This window comes from Emydura macquarii, unplaced genomic scaffold (assembly GCF_026122565.2).
Source record: "Emydura macquarii macquarii isolate MOO-44397 ecotype Brisbane River unplaced genomic scaffold, CSIRO-AGI_Emac_v2 contig_2676, whole genome shotgun sequence".
Taxonomy (NCBI): Eukaryota; Metazoa; Chordata; order Testudines; family Chelidae; genus Emydura; species Emydura macquarii.
This window is the reverse complement of record NW_027132813.1, coordinates 13,784,643-13,808,141: the sequence shown is the minus strand read 5'-3', so window position 1 is coordinate 13,808,141 and position 23,499 is coordinate 13,784,643. Positions and strand designations below refer to the sequence as shown.

At 41.6% G+C, this 23,499-nt stretch overlaps 1 protein-coding gene across 1 annotated transcript in view; it reads left to right on the top strand.

The window, feature by feature from the left end:
• Positions 1 to 23,499, top strand: part of IARS2 (isoleucyl-tRNA synthetase 2, mitochondrial) — a 50,315-nt gene that overhangs the window by 25,769 nt on the left and 1,047 nt on the right. The window contains exons 15-21 of the mRNA XM_067564933.1: positions 8,380 to 8,488; positions 14,130 to 14,232; positions 16,019 to 16,144; positions 16,630 to 16,761; positions 18,745 to 18,851; positions 20,525 to 20,670; positions 20,913 to 21,103. Of these exons, the coding sequence (XP_067421034.1) occupies positions 8,380 to 8,488; positions 14,130 to 14,232; positions 16,019 to 16,144; positions 16,630 to 16,761; positions 18,745 to 18,851; positions 20,525 to 20,670; positions 20,913 to 21,103 (914 nt within the window). The remainder of the gene's footprint in view (positions 1 to 8,379; positions 8,489 to 14,129; positions 14,233 to 16,018; positions 16,145 to 16,629; positions 16,762 to 18,744; positions 18,852 to 20,524; positions 20,671 to 20,912; positions 21,104 to 23,499) is intronic.

The window sequence follows — 23,499 nt, the reverse complement described above, 5'->3', positions numbered from 1 at the left end:
AAGAACTTTCTAATTGTAGCAAGCATCACTTCATAATGTTGCTTAATAACACAAACCATGTGTAAATCAACTTCAGTTTTGGAGGAAAAATTCTCCTATTTCTACTGACATCCCTCGTTCCCTCTAGGGGGAACAGTTTATAGTTTGAGCTGTCTTTCTGCATAAAAAGTGGCCAGTTAAATAACTTTTTTTTTAAATGAAAGAATAGATCTCCAGCAATTTTCTGACAACCTGTTTCTCTGCTGTTAAAGCTGATGTTTTCTAGCACTCCTATTTAAAAATCTTAATGACCTTTTAAAAATTAATCAATCTTTGGTTCTGTGCACTAGATGTCATTGAAATGAGTTCAGTAAACTGAGTAAATTTTAGTTCTCTATTTGAAAATCAAAATTTCTCATAGTCAAATTGGCATCGATAATCTCCTCTGGAGGGAGGATACATAGTTCTTGCCATGAAAGCTGCTTACTTTCATGTGGACATTTACCCACAGAAGTTTCCTCAGATTCCTGGTAGAACAAGAGTACTACAAATTCAGAGTGCTCCCATTTGGACTAGCTACAGCGCCTAGGGTCCTCACAGAGGTCTTTTCACTGGTGGCAGCCCAGATGAAACAACTATACCATCTTTCCATATCTGGACAACTGGTTCCTGATGGGCAGATCCAGCAAGGCAGTCCACTCAGCAACCCTATTCCTACTCTGTCTGCAGTCTTCCTTGAGAATCTGCATCAACAAAAAAATGTCCACTTTGACTCCCACAAAGACCATAAACTTTATAGGAGCAACCCTAGACTCAACAGCAGCAAAGGCCTACCTCCATATGGAAAGATTCCAAGCCATGAACAACTTGATAAGCTAAGTTACCCTCAGACCTCGGGCCACAGTCCAGGTCTTTCTTTCCCTATGTGGCCGCATTAATTTATATAATGCCATTTGCCAGGCTCCACCTTTGTTGCTTGCAAGTCTGGCTCTAGTCTGTTTACTCACCAGACAGACACAACATGAATAACAGACTAGCAGTTCCCAATAAGATCACAACTTCTCTTGTTTGCTGGATGAACCCGAACAAATGCATGGGGGAAGTTCCTTTCCTTACACCCACACCTGATGCGACCATTATCATGGATGCATCCCACATAGGATGAAAAGCTCACATAGATAGTCACTCTGCACAGGGCTTTTTGACTCTTGTTGGGGACCGGGAGACATACAAACTTCCTAGAGCAAAGAGCAGTCCATCTAGCCTACAATTCCTTCCACTCATTTGGTCCTGCCCATCCCCGTGCTACCTCAGGTTCTGTGAAAAATATGCCATGACATGGCCAAGGTCATCCTCATCGCACCCAATTGGCCAAGACAGTTTTGGTTACTGGACTTCCTATGAATTTCATCCCATACTCCCATCTGTATCCATCCCTCTCCAAATCTTTTAACTCAGGAGAATGACAGGATCAGACATCCCAACCCAGACCTTCTTCATCCCATGCCTGGTATTTGGATAGGCGTCAGACTTGGAACGTTCATGTTCAGAGGCCATCCACTATCCTCAATCACAGCAGAAAAGTCTCCACTAGAAAATCACTAGAATCAGAAGATATTCCTGTTATTTTAGACTAACTCCTGTCCCTCAAGTCATCTGGACTTCGTTAGCTTATTGCAAGACTACCAGGCAGTAGTCTTTCCCCAATGGAAGGCCACTATCTTCATTCACCCAGCCACAGTTAGTTTCCTGAAAGGTCTCATTAGGACCTTTCCACTGGTAGCGAAACCCACACAGCAATGGGACCTCAACCTGGTAATCTCAGTTCTCATCAGACCATCCTTCAAATTGATGGCCATGTGTTCTAGGTCACGCCTTTCCATGGAGTTGCCTTCTTGGTTGTAGTCATGTCAGATGGGTGAGTGAATTGGGAGCACTTATGACTGATGTGCCATATACTTTTACATATACATATATTTAATGGAGGAAAAAGTATGACTTTGCCTCTACCAGAATTCATCCCCAACCTAATTTCTGAGTTTTACATGAACTAAACTATTCACTTATTGTATTCTTCCCAAAACTTTATGCTTCCAGTGAAGAAAAGACATTGCACCTCCTTGACATCAGAAGGTCCTGAGGCTTTTATCCACAAAGAACGAACCCCATCAGGAAAGTACCGAGACTGTTTGTTGCTATAGCAGAGTGATCATGTGAACAAGAGTTATTTGCCCAGAGAGTCTCTAAGGGGATCTCTGGATGAATCATTCTCTATCATCAGTTGGCACGTATTCTTCCCCCAGAGGGCCCACTCCACGAGAACACAGGCAACCTCAACACCATCTCTTTGAGAAGGACCTATACTGGACATTTGTCAGGCAGCACCTGAGCTCCATCCACACCTTCATTAAACCTTATGCTCTAGTCCAGGCCTCCTCCGTAGATGCAGCTCTGGAGGCAGCCGTATTACAGACATCCTCACATCCTCCTCCTGTTTGAATACTGCTTGCTTGCCAATCACCCATGTGTAGAGAATACACATAGAAACCAGCACTTGAAGAAGAAATGGAGATTATTCACCTGTGAGTGGAAGTTCTTTGAGATGTGTGGTCCCTATCTATATTCCACTACCCAGTGTCCTTCCCCACTGCTTCAGGTCTTATCTGATTCATGGTAAAATATATTGGGAGAGATATCAGTGTGCACCACCTTTTATATCCTTGGTTCCGGATCATGAGGAGAGCAATTGCAGGGGTGTGGACCAATGGACACTACTTGCTAGAAATCTCCAGTCTCAGGCACATGATGTACATGTGTACCCACATGTGGAATACAGATAGGGAATTTCCACTTACAGCTAAGTAACCTCCATTTCTCAACTTATTCCCCATGTGCAGGTGGGGGGGAATGATTTTGGTTTTGGTTTTTTTTCTTGGCTAGAAAGTAGCCCACATTAAAATCAACTATATTTTGAATTTTGAACATCTCTAATTTAGCATGTGGTAATTCAGGATCTCTTTGATCAGTTAACTTCGTTTGGTAGAAAAAAATCTTAATTTGCCCCTAACCTATTAACTTTTGAGGCCAATATTTTTTGTGGATTCATCACAGCATACTGGTTTGCAAAAGATAGTGTGCCATATATATGTAAAGTACTATTTATTAATTTTGCTGCAAAAGTTAAGTGACCGCAACAATTCTCACAAAGGTTCTTGCAGTTTTTACTGTCTTGTGATTACTGAAAGTTATACAGGGCTAGGCCCTAACGAAGGACAATAAGTGTAGGTTAAATTCAAGACCACTGGAGGGTTTAATATGGGGTAAAAGCTGTGACACTAATGACCATAAGTACATAGCAAAAAAATGATGTAACTGATTACCAAACAATCAAAAATTCAGAGCAACAAGGAATCCCAGTTAAACAGCTGGTTTTGGCAGTGGTGCTGGGTAGGTTTGGGGTTCTTACTTTACATTAGACTTTCCACTTCTAATAGGATTGCATTAGCTGTTTCTCAGCAAATCTGTTATTCTATCTGATATGTACATACTCAGATTTTAAATTTAATACTTGTGATCTGTGTGGTGGTTTTGTGGTGAAGTGAGATGCAACAGTTTTGAAAAAATAGGTCTTGCAGAGTTAAGTTTTTAAATGTGTTTAAAGCATTGTTCAGTGACAGGAGTCCATAGCAAGCAGCACAAGGACGCTAGTCTTTCAAAGATGGCTCCCCCCACTTCCAATCATGGCCATTTGCATCAGTTTCATGCAGAGTTTATAAATTGTGCCACTTATAACAACTACATTTGCTACTTGCTCCCTCTTCCAACCTGAGATTAGTCAAAAGCTATGTCTACACTGCAGCACTAATTCGAATGATCTTAATTCGAATTACAGAAAGCAATTTATAGAAAGCGCTGCAGACTATCCACACTACAGTGTTTGTGCTGGTTTCTTGCATCCACACTAGCCAGCCTTAATTCGAATTAGAAAGCAGTGCAATGTGGGGAGCGGGGTGGTGAAATCTTTCAAACCCTTAAAGCGACACACTGCAACAGGTCTGTTGTGTGTGTGGGGGGGTGATCACAGCTTGGATTTTAAACCCATTCACTGCAGGAAATGAAGATTTAAATCTTCCTGGAGCTGCTTTGGGGGAGGGTACTGAAATGGGGCATCATGGGATATAGTCTGGAGACCAATTAATTCGAATTAAGTCCCATTGCGTCCACACTCACACTAGTGCGAATTAACTGATGTGCTTCAGGCGCTAATCCACTTGCAGAGGTGGTTTTATTAATTCGATTTTAAAGGCTCCTTAATTCAAATTAACAATGTGCAAGTGTAGACGCGGGAGTAATTAATTTGAATTAAGGGAGTTTAATTCGAATTAAGCCACCAGTGTAGACCAGGCCAAACACACCACTCCTTCCCACCCAGCAACTTAAAACAGCGTTTCTGTGCCTGCCTATTCTGGAATTGAGGAATGGGAAGGGGACATTTTATTTATAGTGATCAAAGAATTCATACTTTCACTCTCAAGTGGCTGTCCTGTCTATCTGCTTTACAGTATCTAAAATGTTCAATTACAAAAATAAAAATCCTCCACAACAGAAATAAGTATTTAACTGCTCACCACATTGATATAACGCATCCGATCCCATTCAGTATGAATGAGAAAAAAAATTAACAGCTCTGGTAGACATGTTAAGAGCAGCAGATTCCAAATCAGAGGATCCTTCAATGGAAAGCATCTTACCAGTAGCCTCATTTCTGTTAAATAAGGAGGCTCTTAGCTCCGACATCTCAACTGACTATAACTGTAACACTTCAGGGAAGAGAGGCAGTTTCTCACAAAATCAGCTATCAAACTTTTTATTGGATAAATAAATATTTTATTATAAATAATATACAGCTTGGCACTAAATAATGGCTTTTAATATAGGTGCTATAAATAAATTGAAATAAATGAAATACAACTATTTTTGTTGTTGATTGGGCAATGGCTTAAAGTAGATAGAACATTTTTTTCTCTCTGTACAGGTTTTTTTTAAGACCCTTGTATATTTACTAAAAACGCTTGGGGAAGTGGGGAACAATGAAGACGGTGGCATGTGCACTCCATGCAGGTTAATTCATGCATTAATTTTAATGGAAATGCTTTTGTTTTGCTTTGGAACAGTTTGTTCTATTCTGTGTATATTGTGCTCATCACCATAGTATCTGAGTGACTTCCTCCAGTGTATTAAGTATGTGTTTTCCTGAATCCATCTAAATTTGTAAACTACCGCATTAGAAGTGACAGACTTGGTTCAAGTTACATCATAGATGTAGATTTGGAAAAGATGTATTATCATTTTTCCATCCCTACTGTTGTTGGACTGTAAGTTACAACTGGTTGAGTGTTCTTCCCAATCTAGTTTTATTTAGCTTGAGTAGGCTTCACTGGGTTTTTTGTTTGTTCTCTCTCACTTTCCGCCCCCACCCCCTCCACATCCCTGGGTGGTCTCATTGCACAATTTTTTTCAACTTCATCCATTTTTTCCCCAAAATACCCCTTTGAGTTTCCCTGAATAGTTTGTCTCTGGTTTGGAAGTTTCACCTTTCAGATGCTGAACTTGTTTATTGTGGGTTTCTCAGACACACATTCTAGGGTGTCATTTAGTTAAGATATAAATGTCTAGTTTGACTTAATCTTTCCTCACCATTTAATTCCTATAAATTCTAGACAGTTCAGAGAAGAGTAACAAAAAAAAATCTACATCTTGTAAAAATATGCCCAAAATTATGTGGAATCATAGATGCAATTCCACTAATGTCATATCAGAACCATTGTCCTCTTGGTTTGGGAAGTGATGCTTCTGCACATGCTTTGGAGAACTACATTGCCTTTTTCTGCTGCTGTGCTATATTACAAGATCTCATTCAGTTTGTTAGCTGTCTAATCATCCTCAGGTCTCTTTTGGTACTCCTGTCAAAGCATCTGCATATGTTTTTGAACCAACAGTCCATTTTTATAAAGCTAATGTGAGAACATTTTTCCAGTCATGTATAAATCTCTACTAATGATCATAACATTGATAAAGGACTTGGGATCTCTGATATTTTAACTGTAAAATAGACATGTTCTTGTGTCAAAACTTAGACCATTTACATGGTAAGGTCCTATTTCCACAAAGTCATATGCATAGACTTATCTTTAGTCCCACTGAGTAGAAAAAAATGGTATATAGTGATTTATCTGCAAAGGCACCATACGTTGGCTAACCTACTTGCTCATTTTTTATCGTCTCAGATTTTTGCCTATATAAACAGCATCACTCTCTGCACTTGTATTTCAGATTCAGTGAATAATTTATTTAAACTTGTTGAATTCAGTGGAGCTATTTAAGCATGGGCATAGGTCTTCATTATCTCATGGCATAAGGCCTGATCCAAAGCGCGATGAAATCAATGGAAAAGGCTCCCATTGACTTCAGTAGGCAATGAATTAAACCCTAACCCCCAGTCCAAGAGAAGAATTTTACATGCAGCACCATAATTCTTTCTCTATCTCACTAGTTAATGTTTAACTGAATGAATGTGATTATTTTACAGCATGCCTATCTGTACTTTTTAACTTTTTGTGCTGACCAGAAGATTTAAAGTAAAACGTGGCTAATTGTTGGCATTAAAGTACAATACATTTTAATCTAGAGGTTAAAGTCTGTAAGATCAAAGATATAGACGAAATCCATTCCAAAAGGGATCATAAACTGTAATACACACCTTAATGACCTATGCCCTATAGTTGATTAATATCAAAAACAACTGAAAATTCTTTAGGACTGTCACATAATTTTGCACATAGCTAAGAAATTTACATTCTGTTCTAATTAAAGTTGACACAAAGGCACTACTACTTTGCTGTTTTTCATTAAAATTGAGATGAGAACTATCAAATAGATTTAGACTATATCTTATACATTATTTAGTTAATCTGAAATATAGGCTCAGAGTACCGCTATTTCTACAGACACATAACATTCAAGAATTCATAAAAAATGTAAAGTATATTCACCAGGGCAGGCTGTCCTTGCAGGCATACCATTAGATTCTAACACTAATAGATATTAATTTGATGGATTATTTGCAGACAGTTTATTTAGGTTCTTCAGTCATCTAGATTTGATTTTCCCTTATTTAAAAAAAAAATCTTTTCTTTACGTTCCCTACATTGCAAGAACTGAAATTTTCAAGCAGTTGACTTGCCAGAGAAAAATACTCTGTGTACAGTAAATCAGTGATAGATGCCAAGATTATTGCAGGTCTTGCTTTAAAACTGAATCCTTTAATGAGCTGCTTACTCGCTACATTTATTATTGTGCTTATCTCTTCTTTACATGTATTTTGCAGTCTCTTGTTAATTTTAATTAATTAAGATTAATATTTTTATTGTGCTTTCTAACTAGATTTTTATGGATTTTCTTGAAGGAATAAATTAATGGGATAGAAAAACATAACCTCCACTCACGCATCTTAGTTAGCAGTGGCTGAATGTCCTTGACCTTTGAAATGTTGAACTTATTTTTATTACAGGATGAATCTGAATATCGAAACTTCCATTAAGCTAAACAAATAGATAAAGGCTGTAAACACCAGGGAGAAAGAGAGGAATTGTTTCAGGTGGTCCAAGGGGGAGCATAAAAGGAGCTATTGCATGAAACTGATTAAAGGAAGAATTTGGCTAAAAATCATGAAAAAATTCTTACTGTGTGACTGTGGAATAACCACCAGTTCCCATCTCTCTCCCCTTTGAGTGCCCGTGTAACTTCAGAGACTTTTGTTTTCCCAAGACTTGTACTGTTGGTAGCTCAGTTGTGTACTATGCTAGGAATTAGTTTGTTCGTTGTTTATATTGAAACCTGCAGTTTTCTCATTAACTAATACAAATATTTGTAAAATGCTATGAGATCCTTATGAAATGCACTGAGTGCAAAATAGGCAATATTATAATAGCCTGTATTTTCATAATTCAGTATTATTTTGTTAAAGGCCCATGTGGGAGGTAAGCTTGTATGATGCATATAAATTCTCAGAGTTTAATGGTTCTCAGCATTTAATGACCGCTTATTGTTTTGTCTGTTAGCTGCTGTGCTTGAGTAGCTGTGGACATTATCATAACTTGTAGTATTTTCAAAAATTCATTCTGTTCTTTTTTACAGTAGTAAATAAACTAGTTATTGTTTCACAGAACAAAACTATAGTATTTTGTAACCACTTATAGATATGTCTACTACAACACATGTTGATATTTCTTCTGATTACTTCTTTTTACCATGAGCCTACAAAAGGTATTTGGGAATCTAATATAAACTGATGTTTAAAAAAAAAAAAAAAAAAATCAGTTGACGTATTTTTGTTTTAAGGTGCAGATCAAAGGGCGGATTTATACTTGGAAGGAAAAGACCAACTGGGAGGCTGGTTTCAGTCTTCTCTCTTAACTAGTGTGGCAACACGAAAAAAAGCACCTTATAAGTAAGTGCTTGGTCTGCAACACTGTTGCTTATTGAGCTTTTATATTATTGGAGTATGATAATTTGAATAGCGAATATGAGGAACCCTTTCCGCACACAAAACTTAAAGGAAGCCATTACTGAATCTTTAGGTGACATCTGTACACTTCATTCTAAAGGTTTCCTCAAAGGTTTATGTCACAGTGCATTTATTTTCTGTTGAATTTGTTTTTCCCAGTCTAAGTTTAAATGTATGCTTTCCTTCATTGTTCCCATTGCTTTCTGTATTTCTCCATCTCATTCACTGAGGTTATACCTCATTGTGTGTTCAGGAGTCACCAGATACCCTTGGCATCACCCATTCTTGACACCCTCTTACACTGCCAAGATCAATGTCTTATCTTAAAGTGGGACATATTATTGCAGGTCATTGTAAATTGAACTACAGGAGGTGATGACTAAGTAGTGTGTCCCTGTGTTTTTCAAGTGCTGCTCCGTATGTGGATTCCAGACATAGGTGTGCATGTGCCGGAGCCAGAACTGTTCAAAATAGTGTTCATCGACCCGCATGCACGCCTCACGTCGTCCACATGGTACATCCAAGATCTTATGTGGCTGCGCAGGTTGACGCCCCCTCAGTTTCCTCTTACTGCCATATGGCTAGAATCAGAACGTTCTCCTTATTCTTCAGACAAGCTACGTAGCAAAAAACAAACAAAAACAAACCTTCGTTAGTAGTGTAGTTTTAGTGCATTGTTGTAGTTCTAGTTAGTGTATTAAGTAGCCGCTAGTTTCCAAGATCTCCCCTCCCTAGGACACTCCACCCTGTTTGGAGGATTATGCCCAAACGTAGCCACAATCATTCTCACTGTGCGACAAGCACCAATGCTGTCTCTATTGCCTTGGTGAGACCCACATAATTGCACGGCGATTTATCTGCCACTACTTTCCTTCGTGAACCAACAAAGCGAGGGAACTTAGGCTCAAGAAACACCTCATGGAAGAGGCAATGGGTCTGCGTGCGCACCCTGCAGTGTCACCGATGGACTTGCTGGAATGCCCAGCTGCACCGACAGTGACTGCATCTCCAGCAACGACGACACCAGCAGTATTGACGGCACAGACCAAGGCCCACCGTGCGCACAAGAAGCACGGTTACAGGCATAAAGGTGGATCCCCAAAAGGGACCACCTCCAAGTGCTGTGTTCCCTCTGCCTCTCCAAGCTAAGATCAACCAGGCAAGGATTCACATTCAGATACAGTGGCTCCAGCTCCCAAACAGGCAAAGGCAGATAGGAAAATGAAACGCCTAGATGAGCCTGAAACTACACCAGTGTCCCACGGCAGCCGCCTATGTATTCCCCGGTGCCACATACACTGGGATGTATCTCGCCCTGAAACCCCATGGCTGAACTTTTTATGTTGTTGGAGGGACCATCGCACATTTATGGAGCACTGGGCAGCCCTCATCCCCAGCCGATGAGCCGCTGCTACTCTGCTACCCTTCAGCCATGCAGCTGCTGGACCTGCCATGACAGCTGCCCATTCCACCTACTCTGACTGCATCGCCCTTATCGGATCACTCAGAATCCGACTGGTCCTTGGAGCCTGAACCACATTTCTCTCCAGAGTGACAGTACAGCCCGTGATCATATCAATACACTCCAATGCAAGTCCCACCTCAGGAACAATGGTTCCGGTACCCACCTGGCCCCCAAGCCAGTGCAGACCAGAGGCACTACTGGCAAGAATGGGATCCCTCTTATGGACTTACCTTCAGAGTACACCACACCTCTCTCGGTGTATGACGAACCATGGAGCTCCATGGGACCGCAGGTACTGCCAGAATTTCCGGGATCAGCGGATCCGCCCCTCCCGATCGGTGCATCTTCATCACCATACAAGGCGATCATCCCATTCAGACTATCCCTGCCCAACAACCATCCCCAATACCAGAACCTTCTGAGACGTATGGCAATGGCCTTGAATTTACCAGTGGAAGATGCCAAAGACTCACAAGATGAGTTTCTCAACATCCTTAAACCACGAGGTTCAACTTGGGTAGTATTGCCTATTCATAACGCCATCCTACAGCCAGCTCAGGCAATCTGGCATGCCCCAGCTTCCTGCACCCCAACGCCTAAGCATGCTGAGAGACGGTACTTTCTTCCAGCCAAGAACACTGACTTCCTCTTTATGCACCCACCACCAAACTCAGTGGTGAAAGCATCCATCCAGCAGGCCAGGCAACAACACCCCAGGACTACTCCTCTTGATCGAGCCGCCAAAAAGACCTCATTGGCCGCAAGGTTTATTCATCCACTGGCCTCCAGTTTTGCTTTGCCAGCTATCAGGCCATTCTAGCGAAGTATGACTTTAAGTCAAATTCAAGACTAGCAGAATTCCAATCTTCTCTCATGGAGGACAAGCAAGTGGAATTTAAGGCCCTCATTGACAAAGTCAAACTGGTCTCCAAAGTCTCCCTCCAGGCGGCAGTGGATGCAGTAGACATGGCGGCTCTCTCCCTGGCATCCGGGGTGGTGCTCAGAAGGGACTCCTGGCTACAAACTTCTGGTTTTCCTAAGGAGGTCCAAACCACCCTGGAGGACATTCCTTCTGACATCCAGAAGCTCTTTAGTGACAAAACAGACGAGAGCCTTAATTCCTGAAAGGACTGTTGAGTGACACTTCAGTCCCTAGGCATGTACACTCTGGCCCCCACACAATTTCAAAATTGCCAGGCTTACTGACCCAGGTACCCGCACTGACTTGCCTACCAACCTTACCCTCCATGCCAGGAGGAGCAACTTTGTCATCCTCAACACTCCCAATGCTCTTGACGCTCCACCACCTCTACCTTAACTACCTCTACTTTCCATTAACGTCTTCTGAGACAACCCTTTTGACTCAACATCAGAGAACCGCGAACTCCTCCTCACCCACTGGCTCCCCCGATCATGTTTGAAGGCCGTCTTACTCTATTTGCCCACAATGGAGCAAGATTACCACCGGGATGGGGATTGGACATCGTACGACAGGGTTATCTGATAGAATTTCACACCTTTCCACCCCGACATCCACCTCCGAACAACCATGCGGACCCAACTCAGATATGCTTCCTCCACAAGGAAACTCACGCATTCCTCCATAGAACCAGTTCCATTTCACTATTGGAAAAATGGCTTCTACTCCCCCTACTTCCTCATACCAAAAAAAGAGGGGAACCTTTGTCTCATTCTGGACTTCAGCGCACTAAACAAATTCATCCACAAATTTCGTTTCCGCATGGTCAAGGTTATTCCTTCCCTCCAACATGGGGTCTGGTTTGCAGCTTTCTATGAAGGATGCTTACTTTCACATGGACATCTATCCTGCACACTGTAGATTTATTCGTTTTACAGTGGAGCAATCCCACTGTCAGTTCTGTGTCCTCCCCTTTGGGATAGCTACCTCACCTCGTGTGTTCACAGAGATCTTTGCTATCATGGCAGCATCTGTGTGCCACTTGGGCCACTCTGTATTACCGTACCTGCACGACTGGCTCTTAGTGGCATCATCCCATGACCATTTGCTCAACACCATTTGGACTCTGCAGGATCTCCTTACCAACCAATAGGCATCAACGAAGAAAAGTCTAACCTCATACCGACTGAGGAGCTCACATTCATTGGAGTCAGATTGGACTCCCAGACAGCACGTGCCTGTGACACACTGTACCTCATGTACCCTATGTACACCCTTACAGTGTGATTTGTATAACTGTGTATTGTCTAATGGGCTACAGCGTGCCACAGTGCCTTTCTCCCAAGAGACTGATTTATCGCTGTCACTATCATCATTGCACAATTCCAATGCCTCACCATTCCGTCTCAACCAGGTCATCCAGCTCTTCGTCTTTTAACCCAAACCACACTCCTCCAACAGAGAGTACACTCTACACTCCCTCAATGTCCATAATGCTCTAGCTTTCTATCTCCATCCTACCAGCCCATTTCGGGCCTCACAAAGACTCTTCATCGCAATAGTGGAATACTGCCAAGGTCATGCACTCTCTTCCCAATACATCTCTAAGTGGATCTCCCAATGTAACATGGAGTGTTACTCCCTCTGCCAAGTCCCGCTACCACCAAGTATCAAAGTTCACTCCACATGAGCACAGGCCGCTACGTCTGCCTTCCTTGCCAATATCCTGTGGCAAGACATTTGCAGGGCTGCAATATGGGCTTCTATTCACATGTTCACTGTACATTATGCCATAGCCAGCTCATCATCAACTGACACACCAATAGGCTGTGCAGACCTACAAACTTTCGCATCTGCTGAGCCCTAGCACTCATCTCCATACTGGTGACTGCTTGCTACGCTACCCATAACTGGAATCCACATAGGGACCAACACTCGAAGAAGAAAGAGAGGTTACTTACTGTAAGTGATGGTTCTTCAAGACATGTGCTCCCTAACTGGATTCCAATCCTGCCCTCCTCCCCGCATTTCCCTCTGCTGCGAGGCTCAATGCCTGTTAGTAAGAGGAAACTGAGGGGGGCGTCACCTTGTGCAGCCACATAAGACCTCGGGCATACCACATGAATGACGCAAGGTGTGCACGGGGGTCCACAGACATTGAACAGTTCTGGCTCATGGAATCCAGATAGGGACCCACATATCTTGAAGAACCATTAGTTACAATAGGTAACCTCCTTTATTTGAATCTTTAGGTTGCAACCCTAACATGGGTTGCAAAGCTGTTACCTAAGGGTAAAAATGATTAAATACTCTAAGCTTTCAATTAAAAAGAATGTTTTTAGCTTCTCTGGTTGCAAAGAGAAGAGTGAATAGAGGCAGTACTTGGAGTTATTGAATCGATTGTATTGGGGAATGTGCAGTTTATTGAATTTACTTTTTTCAGTAAGGAAGTATACATAATACTACTTGGATTTTAATAAAAAATTTAAATGAGCAAATGTATGTGCATTGAATGTAAGTGTCTATTTTGGTCATATGGCAAAATGGGAAAAAACATATATATTGTGTATGTACATATTCCTTTTAAGAGAGAGAGAGACAGAGTATTAATTGCATTATATATATGTATTAGTCTGTGTAGACCCCTGCTGGTGTGCACTAATGGTTCCCTGGTGCGCTTTTAACACAGTATTGTTTCAAAAAGCACTACTTTAAAGTGCACCAGATAAGGTCTACACGGACCAGTTACTGTCCAACACGTAGTGCACTTTAGAAATTGCACCACTGTAGAGCATATTATCCACCATGTAAATAAGCCCACTGTATATCTTTATAGTATTACAGCATTTTTGAGTGTGACCAGACACTGAATGAAGGGTGAAATCCTGGCCCCATTTAAGTCAATGGCAAAACTCCCATTGATTTCAGTGGAACCAGGGTTTCACCCTTAGTCGGTTAGATTTAGTCTATTACAATGAGTGTTTTTGTACAAGTAGGAAGACTGTTGGAGATCTAGTGTTTCTGCTCTTCTATAAAAACAAATTTCAATACTCAATAGGTTTCATTTTGGATAGAAGATTTCTTGGTTAGAGTTTACTTCTGGAAAGACCACACTGCCACGCTAAAAAGATACAAATCCTAAGGTATAATTTATTTATAAGTAATATGACACGTTTTGTTTTTGTTTTGTTTTTCCTTAGGACTCTAGTGATTCATGGATTTACTCTTGGTGAAAAAGGAGAGAAGATGTCTAAATCTATTGGCAACGTGGTCGATCCTGATGTAGTAATCAATGGAGGCCAAGTAAGTCACGACACACAACGTGCCATGGAATTTCTAGTTACTTTTTCATGACCAAATATTGCAGTCATATTGTTGTATAACATTTCACTGTACAGCTGCGTAATGGCAGAATACTGGAAAGCTGCTGTATAGTGAAGTTGGATATATTGAAACTCTATTGAGCTGGAATTAAAACCTTGAATTTTTAACTTCAACTTTGAAGTGTTCAAGCTGCAATTCATTTAAAATTAAATCTGATAATAATGACTATTCTGTGGTGACAGGGAATGGAGAGAAGTTGTAACTAAATTATATTGATCTAATTCAGTTCTAAACTCTTGAGAAATATTACTCCGTTTTTTTAATAAATACTTTTTTTAAAAAAGAAGCTGGACTGGATGTATACTGCAGAGAGAAATCTTTGCAGTACAGCTGTCCTGGCGTCATTTGCATACTAATAGGCTTTTAGTGTGAGGCCATTCACTGGGTGTCTTGATGACCTAGGAACTTTTTGTTTAATTCTACATTCAGAGGGATTATACTGAAAGTAAATCCTCTAAAACACCGAGTGTTCCTAGTCCTTGTTTTTACTGATGATTCTCTGTGGGGATTTGTGCAGAATTATGTGAAATTAGAATTATGTGAAAATAGAATGACAGATCCTTGGTAGGATTTACTAACATGATTTCATAAAAACAAAACCTATTTTCTCTTTGTGTCAAAAAAGCAAGGGGAAAGCATGACCTTCCAACTTCAAAGAGAATGTAGTATAGAGTCTGAAGCTAACAATAATTTAAAGACATTAATATTTATACTGTATCTTCTGTTTTATTGTATTAGAACCGTGCAGTTTTTCTAGACATCAGATGTATTGAAGTAATCTGTACAGCAGATGGCAGTCTGGAGTTGTTCTCTGTGTGCTCAGGATGGAGCCACAAAGCAATCATTTTCTAACTAGATACCATATTGGTTGGGAAGCAAGTGAATTAATGTGGCTTTCTAAATAATGTAATTTAGTAAAGTCACTCTTCAGCTATTTATTAGATTGTGTGATTATTGATAGACACTTCCTTATACTGAAGAAAGGAAATAATTAAAACCACAGTACAGCTATCACACTAGCTTTAAGTCGGGGCCGTTTTTCCCTCCAGGAGAGACTCCTCCTTGGGAGGGGCAGAGTTAGTGGTGGTGCCATCAGTAGACAGAGTGGCAGGGGATTCAGTACGTAGGCATTGGAGAGTTTGAGCCCCATCTCTGTTCAATTAATTTTTAGGAAAACGTTTCTACATTTGTATATTGGTTCGCCCAGCTCCGTTCATGCTGATTGTCAGCTGATATGATTGTCAGCTGGTATGGGGAGGGAGGAGAAAATGGTATGTCTCTTTCACTACCCACTCTGAATGCTTGAGGCTAAGATTTTGGTGGGTGAGATGGTGTAGTGCACCCCACTCAGTATGATTCCAGAAGGAGGGGGCCGGGAGCTGCTGATGGTGCCACACTGGAGCTGTAGCTAGCTATGTGCGTCTGGAAGATCTTTTAAGGGGACGTAGAGGGAGGCTGTAGCAGTTGTGAGCTTGTATGCCAGTACTGCTATAACAACAGATATAGCCAAAAGCAAAGAGTGGATATCAAAATTCCAGAGTGTGCATTTTAGTTAGAATTATTTGTAGACAGGTCTGGGCACAAATACAAATACGATGCTGCTGACCTAATGTCTTACAACACTGGTTTTAAAATGTGTTTGCATTGTCTTAAATTGCAAATTAGCAGCATTGAAAAGAGCTGTGCATTTTTTGTCAATGAACAGGACCACAGTCAGGAGCCTCCATATGGTGCTGATGTCCTTCGCTGGTGGGTGGCAGAATCAAATGTTTTTGCTGAGGTGCTGATTGGACCAGCTGTACTTAGTGCTGCCAAAGATGATATAAACAAGGTGAGAAGTGAATATAATGTATTTGATTGTAAGAGAACACTTCCAGTTCGCATTTGGCTTTATATTTATGGAGTAGAATCAATTGTGAAATCAAAGATGAGCAATGGAGTGGATTTAAGCTTTTCTTTTAGCTGAAAATGAAGGGTGTTTTTTTCCGAAGCACACAATTATTACTGCTCCCCTTTGTGATGTGCTCGTCAAATAGCAATATATTTTAGGGAGAATAAAAATGTGTTCTTTAGCTTGCCCGCCTTTAGCTACTGTTGTTTGTGTATAACCTGTTTATTTACAACTCTTCTGTTTATGATCCTTGTGGTACAGGTACTATATTTTTTAGTGATTTGGAATCATCAATTAGAAAAATGGTTGAGCTTTTTATTCTGTTTAAATTTAAATTGACAGAGTGGAAATCTCTTGTGTTTCTTGTTTGCTCTTCATTCAGATTAAACAATTTCATTTCTCATTTCTGAATCACTAATTCCTAGCTTCGGAATACACTACGCTTCATGTTGGGAAACGTGGCTGGCTTCAATCCAGAAACTGACTCCATCCCCAGTTCTGAGATGTATGTAATAGACCAGTACATGCTACACTTACTACAGGATTATGCTAATAAGGTGAGGGTGAATTGTGTGTAATTGGTTATATAACTTGGATTGTTAGTGATTAACTTAAAAGGGGAATATACTGTCTTTGGGGAAAATGCTTGTGTGTTTTGAATTTTTTTGAAGAAAAACATTTAAATAGTGTTTCCAATAATGGAGCAAAATGAAGATCTACCTTAAATTTGTGATAAGGAAATAGTTGTGCAACATACTATATTTAAAACTGAATCCTTTCCATTATAAATACCAATTTTTGGCAAGAAAAAAAGTCACTCTAGACTAGAGGTTCCCAAACTGTGGGGTGTGCCCCCTAGGGGGGCCTGGAAGAATGTTCAGGGGGCATAGCAGGGCGTGGGCCAGCCCTCACACGGAGTGCCATCCAGCCCTGCTCGGCTCTGGCCCTGTCCCGAGCCACGTCTCTGCTCCCAGCCACAGTTGTGGCCCCAGCCTTCCGCCATCGGCCCTGCCCCCAACTTTGGCCCCCGTTCCACTTCTAGCCCTGCTCCTGCCCTGAGCCATGGGCCCCGCCTCAGTCCCTGGCTCCCAGCCCAGCTTCAAACCTGGCCACAGCTTTGGCTCCTGGCTGCAGTTCCGCATCTGGGCTTCATCCCCCGGCCCCGACCACTGCCTCACTCCCAGTCACAGCTCCAGCCCTGCTCTGGGAAGTGTGGGTGTGCCACGTAAAAAGTTTGGGGACCATTGCTCTAGACTGCACTTAGCATGCATCTGTATTATATAGTACACAGAGATAGCTCATAAAATGTTGTAATTATATGAATGTAGAAGAGCTTTAATCTTTATGTAGCCATTCAAATATAGCCTATTTTGAAATACCAATGGCTAAATTTGCTCTCTGATACGTACGTGCAACTTCCACTAAAGTCAACGGGAGTAAAGGCTATGTATCTGAGGGCAGAATGGGACCATTGAAATGATCACTAATACGGCCTGCCTCTCTTCCAGGCAAATTTATTTCTTTTTGAAAGGTTTTTAAAAATTTCAATATGAGTCCTAAGTGCTTATGTTAAATTTTGCTTTATTTGACCAAAAACTTTTCAGAAGCCTCAAATTGGTTCAATTAGAGGAGGGTATACAGCCACATCTAATGCTTCCCCCCCTCCCTCTCCCAACCCCTCAATATATTTGAATGCAATTCAGAGCACTTTTGGTATATGTGAAAAACAAATGGCCTGTGTAGCTAGACATGTTTCTCTTGATACTCCAAGTGCTGTTTGCATTAAAAATTGGAGTAACTATAGCAGAATCACTTGGCATTCAGTCATCTAGGAAACATGCAGGTTATGAAACATTCACTTTATAAATATGAATCAAATACAGCTTTTTCATTCAAAATCTTAAGTGACACAAATTGGTAAAAAATTTTTATTTTAATTAGCAAAGATGCTTCAACAATGTACAAGTGATCAGAGTGAAAATATCTTCTCAGAGCTGGTTAGATGACCCAAGTTGAATTTCAGCCAGTTCAGGACCTACCTCACCAAACACATCTAGGATAATTGAGCAAAAATGTATTCTGCATACTCGAGTTAGGAAAGAAATCAGAAAGCTGCGTCTTTAAAACCTGCTAAGCAGAGAGGGAAGTATGGTAAATACCTGTGGAACAATATGCTTTCTGGATTTCTCTTCCTTGAATCTGTTTTATCAGGTATACTAGTGTGAAGACAGGATTTCTTTCGATCTTATTTCTCTCTGCCACTCCTTAGAGAGGGATGTTTGATTCTATGCCTTCAAATAAATTGTCTATTCCTGTTACAAATTCACTATCTAATTCATATGAATTATCAGGTTTTTTTCCTCAGAAGAGCCCAGAAAGATTCTCCCAGGCTCCTTATCTTTCTGATATTCAGCACTTCCCCCTTCCTCTACTTTCTTAAAAAGAAAATGTTCCAAGGCTCATCATGACTTGCATTCCTATCCAGTGCGATTGTAATTGGAAGTGCTGCTGTTATTTCTCTCCTGGCTCTGGTTCTCCAGGTTACAGAAGCATACAAGGAATACGATTATGGCAAAGTTATTCGTCTGTTGCAAGCATTCCACACTAGAGATTTGTCCAACTTTTACTTCAGCATAATCAAAGACAGGTAGGTATTAACTCCCGCCTTCACTAAGGAGGCACTTTCTGCTTTTTATTATGTTTTAAGAAACCTGTTTTGAGACTGGCTGTGGAGATCTCATAAAGGAGATAATGTAAATAGTGATTGAAGTGTATCTCCATCCCATGCTACCCTGAGAATGAATGCTTGTGGCAAAATAGAATTTATTTTTAATGAATCTTAGTTAGCCGCTAGTGGATGAGATATAGTATCCAATAGCATTGAATCCATCTTCTCAAAATCTGTATTTCAACAATACCTGTTTCCTTCCAAAGATAACTGGAAGGAATATCAGATCGCATAGTTTTAGTCCCAATAGGCCTTTTGTGCTGCTGGCTCTTAATTGAATTGCTTAGTTTTTTTTAGAAGGGATATACATCTTATTCCTTGCTAACACTCTTGTTAATTGGAGAACTTATGGGTTCAGAGTCGGACTTAACAGGCTTTGGTCAAAAGCTGTTGGAGTGCAAGCTGGTATTATGCAAGCACTGGAAGGCCACGGATTTTCCATTAGATGCTTTTGTTACATCTGTCCCAAGTTTCCCAGGACAGAGTTTCATATAAAATGGTTCCTCATCCTTAGTCTCAAATTTCTTCAAGAAAAATTTTCCTTAGATCTTAGGTTTTTCTTTATTCAAGACCCTTTGTGCCAGTCCAGAGGATGGGTGCAGATCCTCTCTATTGGAGACCCAAAACACTGAAGCTTTTTTGAGGGGGTATCATCCCTTGTACACAAAACATTTTTGGCTTACTAAAGCCAGTTAAAAATTCAAAAGCAGTCACATGATGAAACCTCTTAATAATAATTTGATACTCATAACTTTTGCAAATGCAGAACACAGTGTAAACTATATACAGATTTTTAAAAACAAATGATGGCCAAAGTTAGGCCCATAAGTCTATATTTAAGCACCTAAATAAGACCAATTTAGCATAAGTGCTGGGCAAGCAATCGTTTTTCCCATTAGTTACTTAAAAATGAATGAGAGACAGTTCCAACATATTGATATCTTCAGTCAGCAAAGATTTAGCTCCAACTGATATGAAGCCCACTGAACTCTCCAAATGTACCAGACCTTACAAATGAATGAGGTACCAGCCTCTCTTACCAATCGGAAATGAAATTACATACCTGGCCTCCCCAATGTGCGTTGTTCCTAAATAATTGAAAGTAAAAGCCAATAATCTTGCATGTAAAAGGAGAGAAGCTAGAGATAAGTGCTGAGAGGAAGATGCAGGGACAGGTCCCCCTTAAATGAGAATAGTGCCACCCTTTCATTTTGTCTTCCATACAAGTTGATAGCAAAGTGCTTTACGTGTTATACAAGGATCTCATTCCATTTGACTATAATGCAGCTTTGTGCTTTGAGAGGAATGTCTAAAATATCCAGTGTTGGTAGGGATTTATGTATGTTAAGTGTAATTACTGAAAAATTACTTATGGAAGAATAATTGGGGCCAAATTTTTCAAAAAAGCTCATCTCCCAGGTAAGTGCCTAAATAAGTGGCCAGACCTCCAGTGGTGCCAAGGACCCAACATGTTCAGCTCTTTTGAAAACCTGTCCACTTACTGTTGAAAATGCTCCATCTTGTATCTGGCTGAACTTTCTCTCTTCTTCCTGAAAGCAACTTCACAAACTCTCGCCTCTTGTGACTCGCAGGCTCTATTGTGAAGAAGAAAAAGATCCTAAACGTCGTTCATGTCAAACAGCTTTGGCAGAGGCTTTAGATGTAGTGGTGCGATCCTTTGCACCAATCCTTCCTCATCTGGCAGAGGAGGTTTTCCAGTACCTCCCATACAAGAAAGGTAAGGCATGTACAATTCCATCACAAAAACCAGACCCTAACATTTCGGGGAACTTGTACTAGAACATTAGCTATTTCTAAAAATCTGTATTTTTAACCTTGCAGTTAAAAGGTACTAGCCCTCCTTTGTTTATAGAAAACAAAAATAAATAGTGAATCAAATCAGCTGCAGAACAGTTTTATGGAAAAGGAGCAGTAGAGCGTATCAGTTCAAATGCATTTCATGTTTATTTTTGTTTCAAGAGTTGGAGAGTGTTTTTCGTTCTGGCTGGATTAACACAAGCTCAGTGTGGAAGAAGCCTGGCCTAGAGGAAGTAGTGGAGGCTGCATGTGCGATGAGAGACTCTTTCCTTGGGTCCATTGCTGGCAAGAATGCTTTGGAGCATGAGGTCGTCATTGTAATTGAACCTGGGCTGCTCTTTGAGTTAATGGAGGTAAAAACAACCCCTCCCTCCCCAGTTAACATTCTAGAAAAAATAACTTCTTCAAATGCACTTGAACACTTAGGGCTCACTCTATAAAGGGACTTGGACTCAGGGTTGCAATGCCTAACAAGGAGATGCCCTGAGGCCTAGTGGAAACCACAGCCCTAAGTCAGGAGCTCTATACTGTGTGTGTGGGCTCAGTAGGCAGCGAGCGCTGTTTAAGCGAGGCTCTAGGAAGTGCTGAAGAGAGGGGTGTGGCCTAAGCCCCTCCCTCAAAGGGAGTTAGGTATTTATCACCACTTGAGATTCAGTTGGAAGTCCTCTCCGAGATTTCAGGACCAGTGTCAGGTCAACCCTTTCTTGCAAATAGTGGAGACTGGTGCCTATGTTCCCTCCCTGGCTGGAGTATTCACCTACTATGTGGCATACCTGGGTTCAAATCCTCCCTCTCCCTTGGAGCAGTGACTTGAACCCAAGTCTCCCATCTCTCTAGTGAGTGCCTTAATAGTTAGGCTGTAGCATCATTTTGTCTCAGCCATTGAATATTCAGATATTTCACACATACTGGAACAGCTTCAAGAGAAGAGATTGAGATTCCCCTCCCCCACCTGCTCCCCTCAAGCTTGGTGGTGAGGGCACTTGCCTGGGCCCTGGGTGACCTCCTGTCCCAGCTGAGTACACTAAGCACTGACTATTGGGTAAAAGTGGGGCATAGCACCCTATTTCCACTGCCATCACCTTGGCTATTTTGTGCGTGGCCTGTTCTCGTAGGCAGCCTCAAAGGTCCTTCTGGTTGGGCCCGCAGGTATTAGGTGAGGCAACAACTAGTTTCAGGAACTCTCTGGGGATCCAATGCCTATAGCAGTACAGCAGCACTAGCACGTAAGCAGCTATGTATATGCCACTGACAAGTTTAGGTGGCAGCTGACTGGAGGTTTTGAGGATCTAAATTTTGGGTTTACGTGCCTACATCCCTGGATCTAGCCCTTCGTGGTATTCAGAAGATGAGTGCTAAAACACTGACAGCGTTCCATTTAGTGGTTTCCAACCTTTTTGGTTTGGGGCTGCCTTCTCGCTCATCTCCTGGGCTGCAGAAGGGAAACTGCACGCATCCTATAGTCCTGTGCATTCCACGTGGGTCCCTAAGCAGTGACTCCCTTCTGCTGCCAGGGGGACAGAAGATCAGTGCTCTCCTCCCTCTGGCTCCAGCAGGGACCCCAGTGCCTATGGCCCTAGGTGCAGTGCTTTGCCGTGCTCCCTGCTACAGCCAAGGGGAGGGGAGTGTTTGATCTCCCATCCCCTTGGTTGCAACAAGGAGCAAGGAAATGCGCTCCGCCTGGGTTCTTAAGCAGCAGCTCCCTTCTGCAGCCTGTGGGAGGGGAGCCGTGGGCCATTTTGAAAACTCCTGTGGGTCACTTTTGGCCCCCAGACCACAGGTTGGTAACCTCTGTTTAGGTAATCTATGAGATTCCTGAGCCAGGGTCAGCAGCACACTTGTCAGAACTTGAAAGGGCTGTTTCCTGTTCTGAAAACTGAGACAGGGTCCAGACTTCCTGATATCATAAATGATGAGGACCTCAATCCAGGCATCCCCCAGGGTTAGCAGTTTAGTACTGTATGTGGGATTGACATAGGAGGAACAGCAAAAGGGTTTTGGACCCTTCAGTTTCTTGGTCCCCTGTTCAAACCAGGCCTGGTGAATGACTGAAGTCAATGCCAAGCCTATAGGAAATAAAGTGGTGGTAGTTGCAGTCCATTTGCGAATAGATGTGTCCTGAAAAGAAACCACTACCATGCCTGAAACTCTGAGGGCTGCTCTACAGTGCTGGTGAAATTCAGCGGCAGTCGACGGGAGTTACATAAGCTACGCAGTGTAGCTTGCGTAACTCCCATCGACTTTGTAACTTCTGTTTAACGCTGTCTCCACTGTGCCAACAGGAAATGCGTTCCTGTCAACACAAGGCTAAGCTTTTCGGGGAGGTGGTTTTATTAGAACGACTTCTTGTGTAATTGAGCAGGTTTTCACTGCTGCTCAGTCGAACCGGATAAATCGATCTGACAGTGGTGAATTTGCCACTGTCACTGTAGATATAGCCTGACTCTTTAAAATGTAAAGGATTGACTTGTGCTAGGGTCTAAGGCATTTAAGGAAGGTGTGTGTTGAAGTTTCAAATGATACTGGCAAGACATGTTTTCGGGTTTATCAATCTGGTATCAAAACTGAACATGAAGAGCACTCATCTTGAAACTTTGTTTTATGCTCTGGCCATCAGGAGATGGGATGGCAGAGTAGAGTAGTCAGACTGCTGGTGGTAGGATGTACCTGAGCAGCTGGAGACATGGCTCAGGAAAAGCTCTTGCTGTCAAAATTTGTTGAAATGTCCTGCAGTCTATTAGTGCACAAC